Source organism: Heliangelus exortis, chromosome 1, assembly GCF_036169615.1.
Source record: "Heliangelus exortis chromosome 1, bHelExo1.hap1, whole genome shotgun sequence".
Taxonomy (NCBI): Eukaryota; Metazoa; Chordata; class Aves; order Apodiformes; family Trochilidae; genus Heliangelus; species Heliangelus exortis.
In genome coordinates this window covers 41,845,993-41,861,869 of record NC_092422.1, presented here as the reverse complement: position 1 = coordinate 41,861,869, position 15,877 = coordinate 41,845,993, and the positions used below count along the sequence as shown (strand labels likewise).

The 15,877-nt window shown below is 42.1% G+C and overlaps 2 protein-coding genes and 1 long non-coding RNA gene across 3 annotated transcripts; 2 read left to right on the top strand and 1 right to left on the bottom strand.

Moving 5' to 3' along the window:
* Positions 1 to 1,021: 1,021 nt before the first annotated feature.
* Positions 1,022 to 6,735, top strand: LOC139795005 (glutamine amidotransferase-like class 1 domain-containing protein 3, mitochondrial). The gene is made up of 4 exons (XM_071741374.1): positions 1,022 to 1,211; positions 2,782 to 2,953; positions 4,882 to 5,086; positions 6,503 to 6,735. The coding sequence occupies exons 1-4, from the start codon at positions 1,104 to 1,106 to the stop codon at positions 6,693 to 6,695; spliced, it is 678 nt and encodes a 225-aa protein (XP_071597475.1). The 5' UTR covers positions 1,022 to 1,103; the 3' UTR covers positions 6,696 to 6,735.
* Positions 1,545 to 2,281, top strand: LOC139795008 (uncharacterized). The gene is made up of 3 exons (XR_011725347.1): positions 1,545 to 1,619; positions 1,688 to 1,758; positions 1,895 to 2,281. It is a non-coding gene; the product is annotated as an uncharacterized lncRNA (long non-coding RNA).
* Positions 6,736 to 7,275: 540 nt separating the features above from the next.
* ACOD1 (aconitate decarboxylase 1) lies at positions 7,276 to 15,490 on the bottom strand. The gene is made up of 5 exons (XM_071741365.1): positions 14,939 to 15,490; positions 13,441 to 13,602; positions 12,279 to 12,368; positions 10,179 to 10,384; positions 7,276 to 9,333 (listed from the first exon to the last, which is right to left on the bottom strand). Exons 1-5 carry the CDS (start codon positions 15,032 to 15,034, stop codon positions 8,370 to 8,372), a joined length of 1,518 nt encoding a protein of 505 aa, XP_071597466.1. The 5' UTR covers positions 15,035 to 15,490; the 3' UTR covers positions 7,276 to 8,369.
* Positions 15,491 to 15,877: the final 387 nt, after the last annotated feature.

Genomic DNA, 15,877 nt, shown 5'->3' with positions numbered 1-15,877 from the left:
CAATCCTGAGAAGTGGAGTGTGAGTGTGGGCTGTGGTGGACACAGAGGTGTAGCCCAGCATTTATTTGGAGCAAGGCATTGCCCAGCAGACAGCAGTCTGCCTTTATGCAGGGAGTTTCCCTATCTTGGCCCTTTCCTGTTCAAGAATCTCCCTATCCATCATCCCAGGCAGACTCCTGACCTCGCAGTATACAGGTGAATGCATTTGGCCACAGAATGAGACTTTGCTTTCATATGCCATTTTTGGCTTTGCCAGCCAACACACTGTTGTGTCCCCTGCAGAAATTCCCATTTGATCCCCTGGGTGAAGCCTTAATGACTACACTGGGAGTAGGTAGCTTTGATATTCCAAACTCCGGTTTTTCGTGGTAAAATGAAGCCACTCCCTAGAGCACAGTACAAGGTTAGGGGAGCCAAAAAGGTTACATGGATCTGGTATGTGTATCACTGAAACAGATCATGCTGGCCTCTACCTGAATTCCACTTTTTTTTTTTTTTTTTTTTTTTTTTTTTTTTTTTGGCTCTCAAAGCAGTATATTCCTTACAACAAATTACAGTCCTATGTATAAAACAAAAAAACCCCAACCTCTCGTGTACACAGCTGAACCTTTCCAAGGTCCCCCTAGAAGCAAAGTGACTTTCAGGCAAACCACAGCTCCCCTGCAGTAACCAGCCCAGAGAAATTAAATTACAGCCGAGCCCCTCTGCTTTAAACCTAAAGGCACAGCTAATTTTTTTTTTCTTTTCCTACAGATTTCCCCCTGACATCTGAAATTCACCCCCCACCCCCCTGTATTTTGTGGGCAGGGGAGAAAGCAACCTCGTGAAAAACTGACTGCAAGAAACCACGATCCATGGTGCCGATCCCCGGGGCCGGAGATGGGGAGGCCCTCAGGGGGGCTTGGGGGAAGCCCTGAGGGAAGCCCTCGGGGAGATTCCGGGGCGCAGGCCCTGCACGGGACTTCCAAGATGGAGGCCGAGCGGGAGCCCAGCAGCGCAGGCGCAGCAGCAGAAAAAGGAGGAAGAGGAAGGAGGAGAAGGTGTGGGGGATTTGGGTTCGCCGAGTATCCCGTGGTCCGTGCGCTGGGCAGCGGGAGAAAGCAATGGGCAAGCGGGTGGCCGTGGTTCTCGCCGGCTGTGGCGTCTTCGACGGCAGCGAGATTCATGAGGCTTCGGCGGTGCTGGTGCAGCTCAGCCGCGGCGGCGCGGAGGTACGGGGGGGGGGAGAGGGGGAGGAACGGGGGCTGTGGGGCGGCGGGGCCCTGCTCCCCGGCACCCCTGTGGCCGGCAGCAGGGGGGCTGTGGAGGTTTGTCTGCCCTGTCTGTTTGTGCCTCTGCTGTCCCCCAAAACGGGTCCGGTTTTCGCGGTGAGCAGTCATCCAGTCCGCACACAACGCCGAAGTTACTTCTTTGTCGCGGTTCTGCGCAGAAGGAGGGGCCAGGTGGTAAATACACACAGCTATCGCACCTCCCCCGTAACGCTGGGTTTCTTTTACAATTACAAAGTTACCTTATCCTTACCGATATCATTCGTCTGCGTGGTTGGTGAACCGGTTCATCGCTTACGCTGAAAGTGGTAACGATTCTGCTGACTTCACCGGGCAAGCTCTTGGTCTTGGGTGAGCAGTCCTTCCAGCCTGAGGGATGGTATTTTACTAGTCATAATTTCCTGTCATCTGTTACCTAGTGTTTAAGGCAAAAGACATTGGAGGATAGCATCTGCCATCCCACCCTTCTCTTCATGCCGAGATAAGCTCAGTAAGCACCCCTTTATCCCTCGGGCTGACCTGCCCTTTCCATCCCCTCCACTGCACACCACAAAATCTATTCAGCTATCGTCTCTTTCCTTATCTTGCCCCCCACCCTTTTCTTTGTTCACCCCAATAATGTGGAGGGCCCCCTGACCGGTGCAGTGGTCCCAGGCAGGCGGCTGAGCCCGGGAGCATCAGGAGACCTGAACCTCCTCCTCCTCCGTCCCTCACAGCCCACCCCAGGCTCCAGATAGCTGAAGATGGGACCCACTTGAAGTTCTTGATCTGCTTTTCCGATTGCTTTTTTCACCCTTGCACGGCTTCACCTGCTTGGTTCCTGCCAGCTCTTTCTGGGCTTTTTCTGTAACCACGGTTGCTAGGAAAAGGCTGGACCATGCTTTGGTCCTCTCTGGATTCAGATGGTGGTCACTTTCTGTCTGCAAAGTCTGCAAAGCAAGCATCTAAACAGATGTGTGAAAACAGCCTCTGCAGTACACCTTCCAAAGAACTGTGTGTTTTTGATGCAGCTTTCCTCTTTTGTGTCTTAGCAAAAATAAGTTCTTCCAGTGTTCTCATTTCCAGCCTTTAGGAAAACAGGTAGCTAATGTTTGCACAGGAAATGCACTTACAGTTGACATCTTTATTTCTTAGAACTGATTCCATAATAATAATAGCTTTTCTGCAGATTTGGCTGTGTGTCCAGCCAAGGAACTGGTATAAATTATGGTGCTGTTTGTCCTTGGGGTTATCTGCAGAGGGAAGGCAAATGCTGACAGAATCAGTAAGCTAAATATTAGCATAAGAATGTGCAGTAAAAAAGCTGCAGAAATAGGAAGGGTAGATGGCCAGCTTTACCCATCCTAGTATATGTCACTCTTCACTTTAATACAGTAGATCTGTCCTGTGAAATCTACTTGTTGTGACTGAAAGATGTGGGAAATAAACCTCTTTTCATTAAATACTCTTCATGGTGACCAGTATGTGTAAGTTCCGTTTATCTTCACAAAATTCTTTCATCTCTATATTCTAGGTGAAGATATTTGCCCCCAGTATTGAGCAGAGGGATGTAGTCAATCACCTAAAAGGAAGTCCAACAGAAGAGAAGAGAAATGTGTTAGTTGAAAGTGCCAGGCTGGCAAGAGGAAACATTCAGGATTTGGCTGAGCTGAAAGTGAGCGAATTTGATGCAGTCATTTTCCCTGGTAAGTGCTTTTGAAAGAAAATAATTTGTGTTTTTTCAGTTTCAAGTAGCTGCTTTGCCTCTGCTACTTTTTTGTGTTTAAATTTTGTCTAGAGGATACATTACACTCTTGAATTTGAGATGTATATGAGTTTGGTTTTGGGTTTTTTTTTTTTACTTTTTAGGATGAAAAAGTGTTCTAACAAGCTCTCATGGGCTGACAAGTCACCTCAGTTTATTTTTTAATTTTAGTTCACTAAACTAAAATGCCAGAGGGTTCTTTAAGTGTTTGGTGGTGCATTGCACTGTTCCTTCTTTTTAAAGTTTGTGAAGGCTTTAGTATCTACTTGTGGACAAGAACACAAAAAAGTAAGGCCAGAATTTGACAGTACGTGGCAATGCTTTATTTTAAAGGCTCCTGAAATTGTTGCCAGAATAGTGCATTGCCTAGTATATTGTATTCCCCATCAGATGTGAGTACACTTTGCTTTAATTATGTATCTGATCTGATTACTAAATATGTTAATGGATTTTTATTTTATTTGTAAACATCAAAATTGCCTTTCAGATGGTGGTAATTGTAATTAGTTTAGAAATTAATAAAGGAGAGTGTCATGAGGAAATTACAGCTTTCTGAAGATCACTTTCTGGAATATGCATCCTACTGTTAAATACTGCCTTTACTACTGTGCCTAATAAGCATTTTAATTTTGTAGTTGCTACACTGTCTTCTGTTGTAAGGCCAGCAGAGGGAGTTTCTGTGTAACTCAACGACACAGACTTGAGCTAAAATGAAAAGGGAAGAGAGGCTGGCAGATATTTTCCACATTAATTTTATGCTGTTATAACCAGGGCTCAGACAGGGGTGTTGCCATGATAATTGTTAGAGGGAAATAAACCCTACTAAGCTTGAAAATTAAAATCTTACCTCAGAGATTCCAGATAACACTCGAAATTGAGCAAAGAGTGAAAGGAAGAATATTAAAAGGGCAAAGCTTCTCAGGGTTGTCCATAGAAATAATGGTGGAAATTTGTGTTGGTTTATTGTAGAAAAATTGATGTTGTGTACATTCCAAAAGGAATGAAATATAATGGATGGCTACTCTTACTAATAACCCTCTTACTTTGACCATTGTGATGGTTGTAAATCCAAAAAATGAAGGTGCTATAAAATATAATCTGCCCATACAATTAAATGAGGACTAAATGTAAGTAAATGATTGCTATAACTAATATCTAGAAGCAAATTCACCTTTATTTTTTAATAGGAAATGATATTATTATTCATAAGTGGTATGCCTTGGTATCATATGCTACCATTGCCTTTTTATGTAATATCCATTTCAGGTTTATTGTGTGAAACTTAGGTTACTGTGTCAGGTTTATTTAAGTTCAGAAACAGTTCAGGAGAGTGGAAAACTCTCCAATGATTGCTTAAGTATTGAAATAAAACTTGAGAATGAAATACTGGAGAGGGGCAAATCACTGTATGCATTATTCTTGTGATTACCCTCTTATACTTTTAACTGGCATTGGGTTTTTTTCTGATCCTTCTCTTACTTATCGAGGGGTGCATGTCAGATGTTGCACCTCACCAAAGCATTAATGTGAGGTTTTCTGTTTGTTGCTCACTATTCTATTTATCTATTTGTTGCTCAGTAGAGCAAGATTAAGCTTTCTAGCCTGTGTAGCATATCTGATATAAAAAATGAGCAGTTAAACATTTAACATTGTAAACCCATGACATTTTACATGCTGAAAGCTTTCACTGTAGTAACTTAACTGTCTGACTTATGCCATGATTATGATGTAAAAAAGGATAACTTTCTAAGGATAACAACCTAAACTATCTAGGGATAACAATGTAGCTAAAGGATAACAATCTCTGGGATTGAATTTAGTGGCTTGTAGTAGTGTCTTACATTTGAGCTTCTTTTATTTTTTTTTTAGGTGGTTTTGGTGTAGCAAAGAACCTGTGTTCCTGGGCTGTAGATGGGAAGAACTGTACAGTCAATGAGCATGTGAAATCCACACTCCAAGCTTTCCACAGTGCTAAAAAGCCCATTGGTTTGTGCTGTATATCTCCAGTCCTGGCAGCTAAAGTCTTTCCTGGTTGTGAGGTCACGGTTGGCCAGGACAAAAATGTAGATGGAAGGTAAGAAGGAAATGGGTGAAGATAATTTTCATGAGAACTAGGATTAGGAAATGGCTAGTCTTCTGTGCAAGAAACCAGAGGGGTTTGGTGCCAGTCAGAGGTTTCTGGTGCCAGTAACTTTTTGATAACTTAAGAGTGACATTTCCCACTTACTTCAAATTTCCACTTGCATAGTAATAGTTGGTATAGAATTCTCAGGACACAGTATGTGAGGTCAGGACACCTGTATGCTACAGTGTTGGAAAAATTTATCCTTTAGTACAGAAATTTCTTGGTCTGTGATATCAATATCCACAGACACACTGCAGTTGACAATATGAAAACTCTTGGTAGCTTTGTCTCTTGCCTAAGCCATCACTCTGAGCCACCAAAGGTAACGGAGGCTCCTGTGCTGCTTTATTGTGCACTGTGGGTGCTAATGAATCACTGGATGTAGTGTCCATCAGGCCTAAAAGTGACAAGGAGACTTTTACAGAACCCTGTATCTAGGAACATGCAGGTAGCCAAGGATATCAGGTTTTATTTCCTGTTACATTCATGGTAATTCAGTGATAGGTTTTAGCTCACCTTAATTGAGATGCAGAAGCTGCTTACTTTGTGCCTTGGATTCATGTTGCAAATGTGCAAATGAAGACGGTGTCTGTCCAGCTGGCATTCAAAAATTTCATATCCTGTGGTAATTTGAGTGGCCATGTAAATTGTCTGTGGGGTTTTGTCTGTCGGGGGATTTTTGGTAAAGCTTTTCCAGTGGTAGTGATGTGGGGTCTGTTTAGGGGAGGCAAATGAGAATAGGGCCTGTCAGACATCCGTGCTGCTTTGAGCACTGTTAGCTTCTGATAAAACTTAAGAATGAAATTTTATATCAGCAGCAGTAGTGAGGGATTGCCCCCACCTCCTTGTTCTTGCCTTCTGGAAAAAAAAAAAAAATTTGCAGAATCCCAGTGGAAGAGACCATATGTGGGAGTGTCAGAAAAGGTCTCAAGTGCCTGCAAGTTCAGCTGGCATCTTACAAACTGTGGAGGATTAGTTATGGCTGTGTGTAGTGTCATTTTGTAAACTTACTGAAAGATGGTTAAAAACAAAATTGTATCTTCTGATATACTGTGGCTCTTCAAGGCCAGGTTGGAGCAACCTTGTTTACATAAGAGGTGTCCCTGCCAATGAGAGGGAGGTTGGAGTAGATGATTTCTAAGGTCCCTTCCAACTGAAGCCATTCTGTGATTCATTTCAGATGATGTTTCCAAAGAAATTGGGTCTCTTGTTGTGTCCATAGGGAATGGGAGAATGTGACAGTGGCAGACTGTTTGAATCCCTTGCCATCATCAACTAGTCACTTAAATATTAATTCCATCTATGCTGGCAGAACTTTATGGATGTATCATCTCTTTATGTTAATTCCAGTCTTTTTGTTTACAGATTTCCTGATGCTGAAACGGCATCTGCTATAGCAGAGCTCGGATGCAAGCACGTTTGCAAAAATGTAAATGAATCCCATGTGGATAAAGCTAATAAAATAGTTACTACCTGTGCTTTCATGTGCAAAGCTCCTCTGCATGAAATCTTTGATGGAATTGGAACAATGGTACAAGAAGTCCTGAAACTTGCCTGACTGGAAGTATACAGCCTAATAAAATAATGCAAATATTAAACTTTATTGTTCTTGGGTTTTTTTGGTGGTTTTTTTCTGTTTGTTTGTTTGTGGTTTTTTTTTTTCTTTTTTTGGGAAGGGGGGGTTAATTTGTAATACACCCAATGTTTATTGCCAAGTTTATCCTATTTATTTCTCTTTTAAAACAAAAAGCATATGTTGATAATGCAGGAACCCTCCTTGTCCGGTGGGGTTTTATCACAGCACTACTGTTTATTAGTAATTCCCATTTGGTGTTGCCCAGCTATAGTTACAGGTGAAATAGCTGTTAATGAGTCTGTATACCTTCAGTATAGGTGAATAATTCAATTTTGCTTCCTAATCAGAAGAGAAAAAGAAAAGAATGTGGTTACCTGGGGTTTATTTCTTCCCTTGCAAATCTTTACACAAGTATAACTAATGCACTTGGAGAATTTTTGCAGAGCCCCTTAGATTATCCAGCTCTATAAACAAAGAGTCTGAGGGTTAAGTACAAATTAACACATTCGGTGTTGAAAATACACAAATTTTGCTCTAATAAGTGAAATAATTTGAAGCTTAGTTAGAAAATGAATTAGCTTTACTTTATGATGTTTTGCATACATATTTTTTATGCCCTAAGGAAGATCTGTTTTGTGTGTGGTAGAACACATACTTTAATCTAACACAGGTAAGGAAAGGCTCTCTTAAAAGCACAATCTAGCAAAGCTTTGTACTCCTTAACTAAAAATTCCCAGAATTCATAATCATAGCAAGTTGATAGTCACTGTGGACACTTAGTTCTCTCTGCATAAGAAGTGTTCTGGTGCTGACAGGTCTCTTGTCAGTCATAATGAGTGTAGCCCACGCTGTGCAGTGCCTGAAATAATCTAAACATGTCGTCACTAATTAATGCTAATCATGTCTTATTGACTGAGTGCCTTGTAACTGGCGTGGGAATCCAGCAGGAGCAAAAAGCAGCAAGAAGATGGATCTGGAAAAGAACACCTGGAGTGTTGAGTTGTTCCTCTAGGTCAGCAGCTGGAGTGGTCAGGAAGGCTGCTCTGCTAACCTTCACCCTGCCAATGCAAGGCCAAGCCCTACAGCAATGCCTGAGGTGTTGCAGAGTATCAAGTTGTACTACTCCCTTTATATCCAATGTTTATTTTAGCACAAGTGCCAAAGCTCAGATGTAACAGGTGGCCTCTCCAAGGAGGCTTTAGATCTAAATTTACAAAAATAAATACATAAAGGCTTTATTTTCTGTCCTTCTCATAGTGATGTTTCCTGTAGAGAGAGTGTTTCCGTAGTCCTCCAGAATTTGGATTTCCTTCATGGAGTTATTTAGCAGAAGCAGAACATACAGTATTTTTTTTTCCTGTCAGATGAGCAGGGAATTTATTGTGCTGTGCACCAGCAGTGCTTTGCCCCTAGAGGTATAAGGATAATTTAAGATAATTTAAGCTGACTATGCCAGCAGAGCATCTTCTGTTCAGCCTGATTGAGCTGTGCACGTTATTGCTAAGTTATTTAATTAGTTAAAAAAGACATTATTGGACTAAGCATGGCTCTGGTCTTACAGCAGTCCAATTTAAAAGTGCTTGGGTGACTAAGTGAGAGTTTGTCCTGAGTTCTGTCTTTGCTGTGTGAACATCATTGAGCTGTTGGCTGGAACGTTCAGAGGAAGTGCAGCTTCTCTGAAAATGAGAGTTTCTCTCTATCTCGCTGTCCTGATAAAAATGTACCTAATACAGAACAATCCTCTACTTTTTCCAGATTGTACACAGTTTCTATAATGCCTTCTATGGCTTCTGAGGGCAGGATGCTGGAGGCATTGGATTGAAACTTTTTTTCCAAGTCCTCTTTTTTCAGGGGTTTCCTCCAGTGTCCGTAGAACGTATCGCAGCGGTCGCTGATGGTGCTGCCATCCTGGAGTGTGACACTCACTTCACAGTACAGGCTCTCAAAGCTAGGTGTGTTATCAGGAGGGTGCTCCAGCTCTGTTTTGCAGAGGAGCTCCTGTAAAGCTGCCCGGTGGATGTTCTCGCTGGCAAAGGACTGGACTGACATGTTCCCATCCAGCAAAGCAGAGCACGCAACAAACTGGAAGGAGTGTCGAGCTTCATGCTCTGAGCTGGGTCTGGGTCTGTTCACATATTTGACCTCTGGGACTTTAAGAGTGACTTTCTCAATTTTGTCAACAGGGAGCAAGTTGTCACTGCTCTCCACAAGCTTCCTCCTGACAGAAGATGCTGCATCAGCCACCCAGTGCGTTCCCAGATGAGCAGGGAAGCGTTTAATGGCCACGTCTTGCTGGTCCAGCAGCCAGGGGTACGACTGCAAGGTTGGCAGACTCTGTGGGTTGTAATCTGTATAGAAGGCACCTATCCCAGACTCCATGTCCAAGATCTGTTTGCTTCCTTGAAGGCCCTGGGATGCTAAGCAAGCTGCTTCCAGTCCATGCTTGGCAGCATTGCCAATGTGGAGGGGCTTTGTCTGGGTTGCTGCATTAGCCAGTGGGGCACCTGCATAGGAGGCAGCAACAGCCAAAGTGTTTTTACATTTCAGCTGGTCAAGAGCCAGAAGTTTGGCACAAGCTGCTGCGCTCCCCATCGTGCCAACCACAGTTGGTGGGTGGAACCTGAGAAAACAAAATCTCTCCATTACTGTAATTCAAAAATTCACCAGAATTCACCATATACACACGCTCTAATTTCCTTTCACTGATGTGGAAGGTGAATTGGGCCATAAAGAAGCATGCATTCAGCATTCATGTCTGGTCTTAATGGAAAAATGTCACTTTTTCGCAGGAACAGGTAGACTGGAAGAGTACAACTTCAATAGGTATTCTCCAGAAAGGAATTGAAACAGTAGAACTGCTCATAGTGCAAGGCATATTGAACAGAATAATGGCAGAAGCATCACAGTTTATAGTCCTCTACAAATTATCTGTAAATAATTTATAGTAATCTATATATAATAAATATTGAAGGTGGCAATTTTTTTTACTCTGAACTAGTTTTGCAAAATATGTAGAAAGAACACACAGATATTATCAAGAAGACATCTAGCTACACCTCAAGGCTTTCCCCTAAGCACTCCCAGTCTTCCTGGGCTCTGTTCTGGGCTCAGCACCCATGACTCCATTTTCTGCCGAGAGCAAGCCACCTTATGCAAGGTGTGGGCATATGTACCCACAAGAGCCTAGGACCTGTGCTGTTAAATGTTGCCCTTTTTTGCTGATGTTTTTAATTAACAGGGAGATCATCACCTCCTTGTAAAATGAGTGATGCTCTCAAAAAGGTATCCATCAGCTACATCACGTGTATTGATGTTTAAGATGAACCTCACCTAAATTTCCAGACAAACAACCCAGAAAATAGGATCAACTGTGCAATTTGTATTTTAGCTGGCATTTACTTAAATATATTAAGATTTAAAAAACCACCTTCCACTCAACTTTCTTCTTGAAACATTTCTACTTACTTTTTTGGAATGTTCTTGGCTTCACTGGAGAAGCAGAGCAGCCTGCCTTGCACTTCGATTCCAACATTGAAAGCTAAGAGCAGATCAAGACCTGAGATTGTTTTCTTCCTAGGAAGGGCCTCAGAGAGTGCAATCACAGCAGGGAGCACAGCCCCAGAGGGGTGTGTGGCTGGGTGCCACGTGTCATCAAAATCCATTGAGTGCACCTGATGCAAAGAGAAACCTTGAGTTGTCATTCAGAAATAAACTCTGACTTTGCCAGACTGGCTCAGTCAAATGACACTACTGAAACTGGTTTAAATAGGAACTGAAGGAGTATTTTTTTCTGTTAGAAAGCAAAACTTAAAAAATCTTGCCTTTAAAGACCTTTACTGCCAACATGGCTCCATGCTCAGTGGCAATGCAATACAAATGCTGCCTCAAAGGAGTGTAATTCTAATTCAAGTTGCACCAATCTAGAACCAGTATGACAATGGATCTTCCTTCTTAAAATAGGCTTTTGCTTCTTTAATCAGATTGTTGTAAATTGTTGTAAATTGAAGCGGCAGTTCTAGGTCCACCATGTCAATGGTGAATTTTCAGTTCCCCCAAGACAAGTATATAAACATAATTAATTTACTTCCCCAGCACTGCAACAGATGCTGCCATCAGGGCCTGCACCATTGAAGCTGTGGCTGTTGAGTTCATCCTGCTGATGGAAAGCTGTACCAGAACTTCTCTGGTGCCACCATACAGAGGCATCAGGCACCAGCTTGAAAATGTAGGTCTGGCTTTAGCATGAATTTTCAGCATGTCCCGGGGCTGATGGGGGTAGGAGAAAGCTACAGTCTTAAAACAGGGATGAGCTGCTTAGCCCTTCAGAATATCCAGAATATCCAGGCTGCCATCCTGGTAGCAGACTGCTTTCAGCAGCGTTTGCAATGTGCTGCTTGCCAGAAGCCCCCTCAGAGTTTTGAAAACCTCTTGAGAGCATCAAATATAGCATTTTTAATGACATAATAATGCCTCAAAAGCTGAACTTTTATGCCTGTTAATCTGTGTCTTACCTCAGAGCAAACTGGGGAGGTGATCAGGCTTTCCAGCCCTCAGGTCTTGCCCCATAATACTGGGAATACACAGTTTTGAGGACTGTGTTCCTAACCAGACAGAAGAAAACCCAGTCTCTGCCTTGAAGAATACTGATGCCAGCTGGGCAGGTGCCCTATTCTGTGGAATAAGGAAATTTATGCCCAGTACCCAGTAAGTAAGCTGTGGTTCTGGCATCTTCAATAAATGCTTAGAATTGACTTGTGACTGAGACGTAAACTGTAAAGATATCACAGACATGCTAGTGGCCAGATTTTAATATCTCACAGGCTGTTTGGAGCTGAGAGGTGCCAGATATTATTTCCAAGGTATTTTTTCCTACATTGGAAATCAGGTGTGAAAATTGGATCTCTGATCTTGTTGCCATTCTAATTTAGATAGGCCAAATATCATCATTTCCTTGGTTGGTCACCTTCTCTAGTTTTGCAGAATTGCCAAATTTGTCTACCTCACCTCTTGTGCATCTTTTGATTTCAAATGGTTTCAGCCTCAATTTGCATTTAGACAAATGTTTGAGGAGCCACTTATTCACTTCACACTTACTTCAATGAAAAGTATGTGTCCAAAAGATATGATTGGCTTTTGCAAACTGTGTAACTGAAGATTAAATCATACAGTGATATTGTATGTGTGTATGTGCCTCTATCTGTATTTGGAGTTTTATGTAACTATATTTTGCCAGCTTGCATGAAATTTCAATTCTGGTGAAATCAGTGAGAGCCAAACAGCCTCTTTGTAACATGGGTATAGCAAGGTTGTAACAAGATGTAGACTGCTGACTTTTGGAAACAGACCCAAATCCCAAACTACGGGATGCTGTTGTCTTGGATCAGATATATATTGTACCTTGACTTGGGTTTCATTGGAACAAAGTTGGGACATGTTAGGAAAACAGCCTAAGAAAGTTTTTTTTCAGAAGAATAAAGTAAACTAAGATTTTGGGAGCATTCTGTTATCTCTAGAGCTAGAATCAATTAGTGTAATTTAAGAGCAAAACAAGAGAGCATCCCTTACAGCCACTCCATTCACAAAAGCTGCATACACAGGAGGCAGTCGGAAATCCAAGTGGCCCCAGATGGTACTGGATACATCTGAGCTGTAGGTCTGAAACAAATTGACATCCATTAATTCAAAGTCCTGAATCCAAGGATAAATGTGCACTGTATCTCTGACGTATCTTGAGATCAGACCATACCCTCTCAGGACTCCACTGTTCCCTCCCACGTGAAAAACAGTGTTCTATCAGAAAGTATGAAAAGAAACCCTTGTTTCCTGATAGCTTAAGTCAGGTGCTTTTTCCACCCAAAGAGACTTCATGGGAAAGACCAATGCTGCCTGCCTGGCAGTTCAATACCTTCACACACCCTCTGGCCACTGACATCCCATCAGTTCCCTCAGAACTATCATTATCTTGTTGGGGAAGATCTTCACTTCAAGGTTCTGTTTTTCTACAGCTCAGTAAGACCCTGGGTACATGATACATGATACATGTATCAAATGACACATGGCCTATTGATGCTGGTTTCTCCATGCTGTAAAGGCCTCTGCCCTTTTCCTGTGCAAATCTTTCAGCCAATGAAGAGATTGTTGCAGAATTAAATAAAAGGACAGAAACTGGGAAGGGAGGGAAGGGATGATCTCTGTGAGAAGAGATTTATTTGCACACAGAGCTCTGGAGCCTGAGTCTAACTAGCCAGGTCTGACCCACAAAACAGTGGGCTCAACTCCTCCTCACGTTCAACTACTCCTCTAGTTTAAAGATAGCAAGACTGGAGGAGAAACATGGGCCTTGTACCTCAGACAGCTGGAAGTAACCCACTGCTACCTGTCCATCCTTTTAACACTCCCTTATTTTGGGAAGTCTAGTGTTAAGTGATGTTTGCCTTGCAGTCATTTTTAATAAAAATCTCATAGATGAAAGAAGGGAAGGGATTCTTTATTAACTGTGTTTGCAGTAGTGGGTCTTAGTGTGCAATCTGTTACACAGAGCTTCCTCATCTAGCATTAAAAGCAACTTGAGCAATGAATTTTCCCTATCTCCAGTGGGAAGAACACCGTGTTTCTCCTTCTATCCCCAAAAGAATTTTAGCATGACAAAATTTCCCCTTCTAGCCAAAATTTTCCTTTGGTTTTCCTAGAGCTAAACCCTAGGGTTTATGAGTTCCAGCCATTTTACCTTGCTGTACTGTGTCACTTTGTAGCAGACCTCGGTGCTGGTACCCAGAAGCCCCACTCCAAGTGTATCCAGAATCATTCGCTTGCTCCTCTGAATGACCTGGTCTGTCAAGTGGTTTGCATTCAAACCATGAATAACACTCGCAAAATTTCCTGTAATTGTCTTTAAAGGAAAGAAAAAGAACTAGATATTTCATTAAATAAAACACTTCCCCCCCCCTTCTTCCTTTTTTTTAGATTTCAGTTTTGAGCTACTGTTTAGCAAGCTTACAGCAGTTGCATCAGCAAAACTAAAGTTTGAACCCTTCCCCTTTTTATTCCCATAAATGCCACAGTGATATTTATATTTTATTTATATTTTCATCAGTGTCTTTTTCTGTTCTGCATTTCTGCTGCTTTGTTCCTGACTTGAGCCTTTGAGGGCAAGCACTGCAGCTGATGTGACTTTGCAGGATATCTGTATCTATACATTTAAATCTGTATCTCTAAACACACACAGATGCACACATATATGAAGCTAATAGAAGCAAAACCTTCTGGTTTTACATAGCATCTTCTTATTACTGTTGAAATCAGTGGGCAACTGGAATTTCAATGCAGTGCAGCCACTGTCACACAAGGAGGCAGGATTTAATCTCCACAAGTAGCAGAATTACTGTCCCAAGGTCTTGGTGATCTTGGAGTTCAGTGGGAGATGGGACTTGGCAGCACTACCTTGCACCCACTGCTGCTTGTTCCCAGCTCTTGTTGAATTCATGCTTAGCTGGATTCCCAGCTTTTCTCTGAGATAAGATTTCACCTCTCTGAAAAGCAGTGGCTCCTTGTTCCTGTCTCCTGCTGATCTGGAAATTATATTTCTAATTTATTTTTTTGTTTTCCTATTGAGCATTGAGCCATTATGCAAACGCAGCCTGCTCCTGCTTGGCTGGTGGTGTTAGCTCCTGTTAATACCTCTATTAGAAACTAATCTACAACTGCCCTCCTCTGACTGTTAGAAAACTTCCCCCTGAAGAGACATGCATTATTTACAACCACTTATATACACACACTTACATTGGCATTACTGAATATATCTTTTCTCTCTCTTTGGAATTTCTCTCCTATTTCCCCTCATCCTTACCATTCCTTTACTCCCCTTCACATACCCACACAGAGTGATATTTCTTCTTGGCCTTCATTTTTCTAAGTTAAACAAACCAAACTGTGCTGCTCTCTGTTGTATAATGGAGGCTCACTCCTGCCATACCAGTAGCTTTTCATTGTGTTGTTCCAATTGGATTTCTTGTTTCTGGCAACAGTGACCAGAATTGTGCCCATTATTTCAGCCAATCTCTCACTCAGCTTTGCATTAAGCATTAAGACTGTCTTTAGGGACACAAGTCATTTAAAGCAGCTGAACAAGATGTCTCACGGTGTGATGCTACTGAAACATACAGAGTGAGGATACAAAAGCTTAAAGAGAAAAAAACATCTTACAGTGCCAAGAAACAAGACAGTACCTTTGCCCACATTTTGGTGTGTGGTCCCAGAGAGATGCAGCAAACAAGCAGTGTCCAGTGAGCAGGGTAAATCTCTCTTGCATTATTTATATGCATATGTCTGGGGTGGAGGAAGAAATATTTGGGCTTTTTTATTGCTCATCTTCTCCTTCCTATTTCCTCCTCTGCCTGGAACTGTTCCTTTTTGCTTCACTTTCAACTTTCCTCTGGCTAACAGAACTATGAACTGCTGGGACATGTGTGGTAGGACTTTCCCAGTCACGTTCACATGTCATAGAAGTTGATACGTGTGATATTTTATTACCAGATAGAAACTGATGTATTGATTCCAGTGTCTTACTTCTGGTATCCCTTTTTCCTTCGCCCCCATTTTCAAGTGAAGGAAAACCTCAGAGGTAGCCTGGATGTGCTGGAGAATTAGCTTTGGTGCTGATAAAATCCAGTCCAGCTAATGGAATTGTTTACATTAACAAGGTTGGCAAGGATTAGAAAGGTTAGTAGAAGTTAATGCTATTAGGCTGAGAAAAGGAGTAATTTTGTTAACTTTCACTTTTTTTCTTTCAGCTTATTCTTCCCTCCAGAAAAAATGGAAGAAAATATCTACGGAGTGGTTGTGGTGGAAAGGGGCCTCCAGAGATCATCTGATCAAACCCTCCTGCTCTAGCAGGGCCACCCAGAGCAGGTTTCCCAGCACTGTGTCCAGTTGGGTTTCTCTGAGGATGGAGACTCCACAACCTCTCTGGGCAACTTGTGGCAGTTTTTGACCACCAAAAAAATTACAGTTTAAATAAATGATACCAAAATCCTACCGTCAGTCCTCTTTTCAAAGTCCATCTTTTTTCCCTTTACCTTTGGGATATCATTTGTAATCCCGTTTTGTGTCCCATTTCTTTAGTGAGACTGAAATGAAATTCAAATCACAGAATCATAGGGTGTCTG

What these genes read in the sequence shown, in the direction of transcription:
- LOC139795005 (XM_071741374.1), top strand. Translation starts at nt 1,104, where the DNA reads ATGGGCAAGCGGGTGGCCGTGGTTCTCGCCGGCTGTGGCGTCTTCGAC. An exon ending in TCAGCCGCGGCGGCGCGGAG is followed by an intron (nt 1,212 to 2,781) that starts GTACGGGGGGGG and finishes TCTATATTCTAG; the next exon opens with GTGAAGATATTTGCCCCCAG. An exon ending in GACAAAAATGTAGATGGAAG is followed by an intron (nt 5,087 to 6,502) that starts GTAAGAAGGAAA and finishes TTTTGTTTACAG; the next exon opens with ATTTCCTGATGCTGAAACGG.
- ACOD1 (XM_071741365.1), bottom strand. Translation starts at nt 15,034, where the DNA reads ATGCATATAAATAATGCAAGAGAGATTTACCCTGCTCACTGGACACTG. An exon ending in AAGTGACACAGTACAGCAAG is followed by an intron (nt 12,369 to 13,440) that starts GTAAAATGGCTG and finishes AATTTGTTTCAG; the next exon opens with ACCTACAGCTCAGATGTATC. An exon ending in CTTTTGTGAATGGAGTGGCT is followed by an intron (nt 10,385 to 12,278) that starts GTAAGGGATGCT and finishes TCTTTGCATCAG; the next exon opens with GTGCACTCAATGGATTTTGA.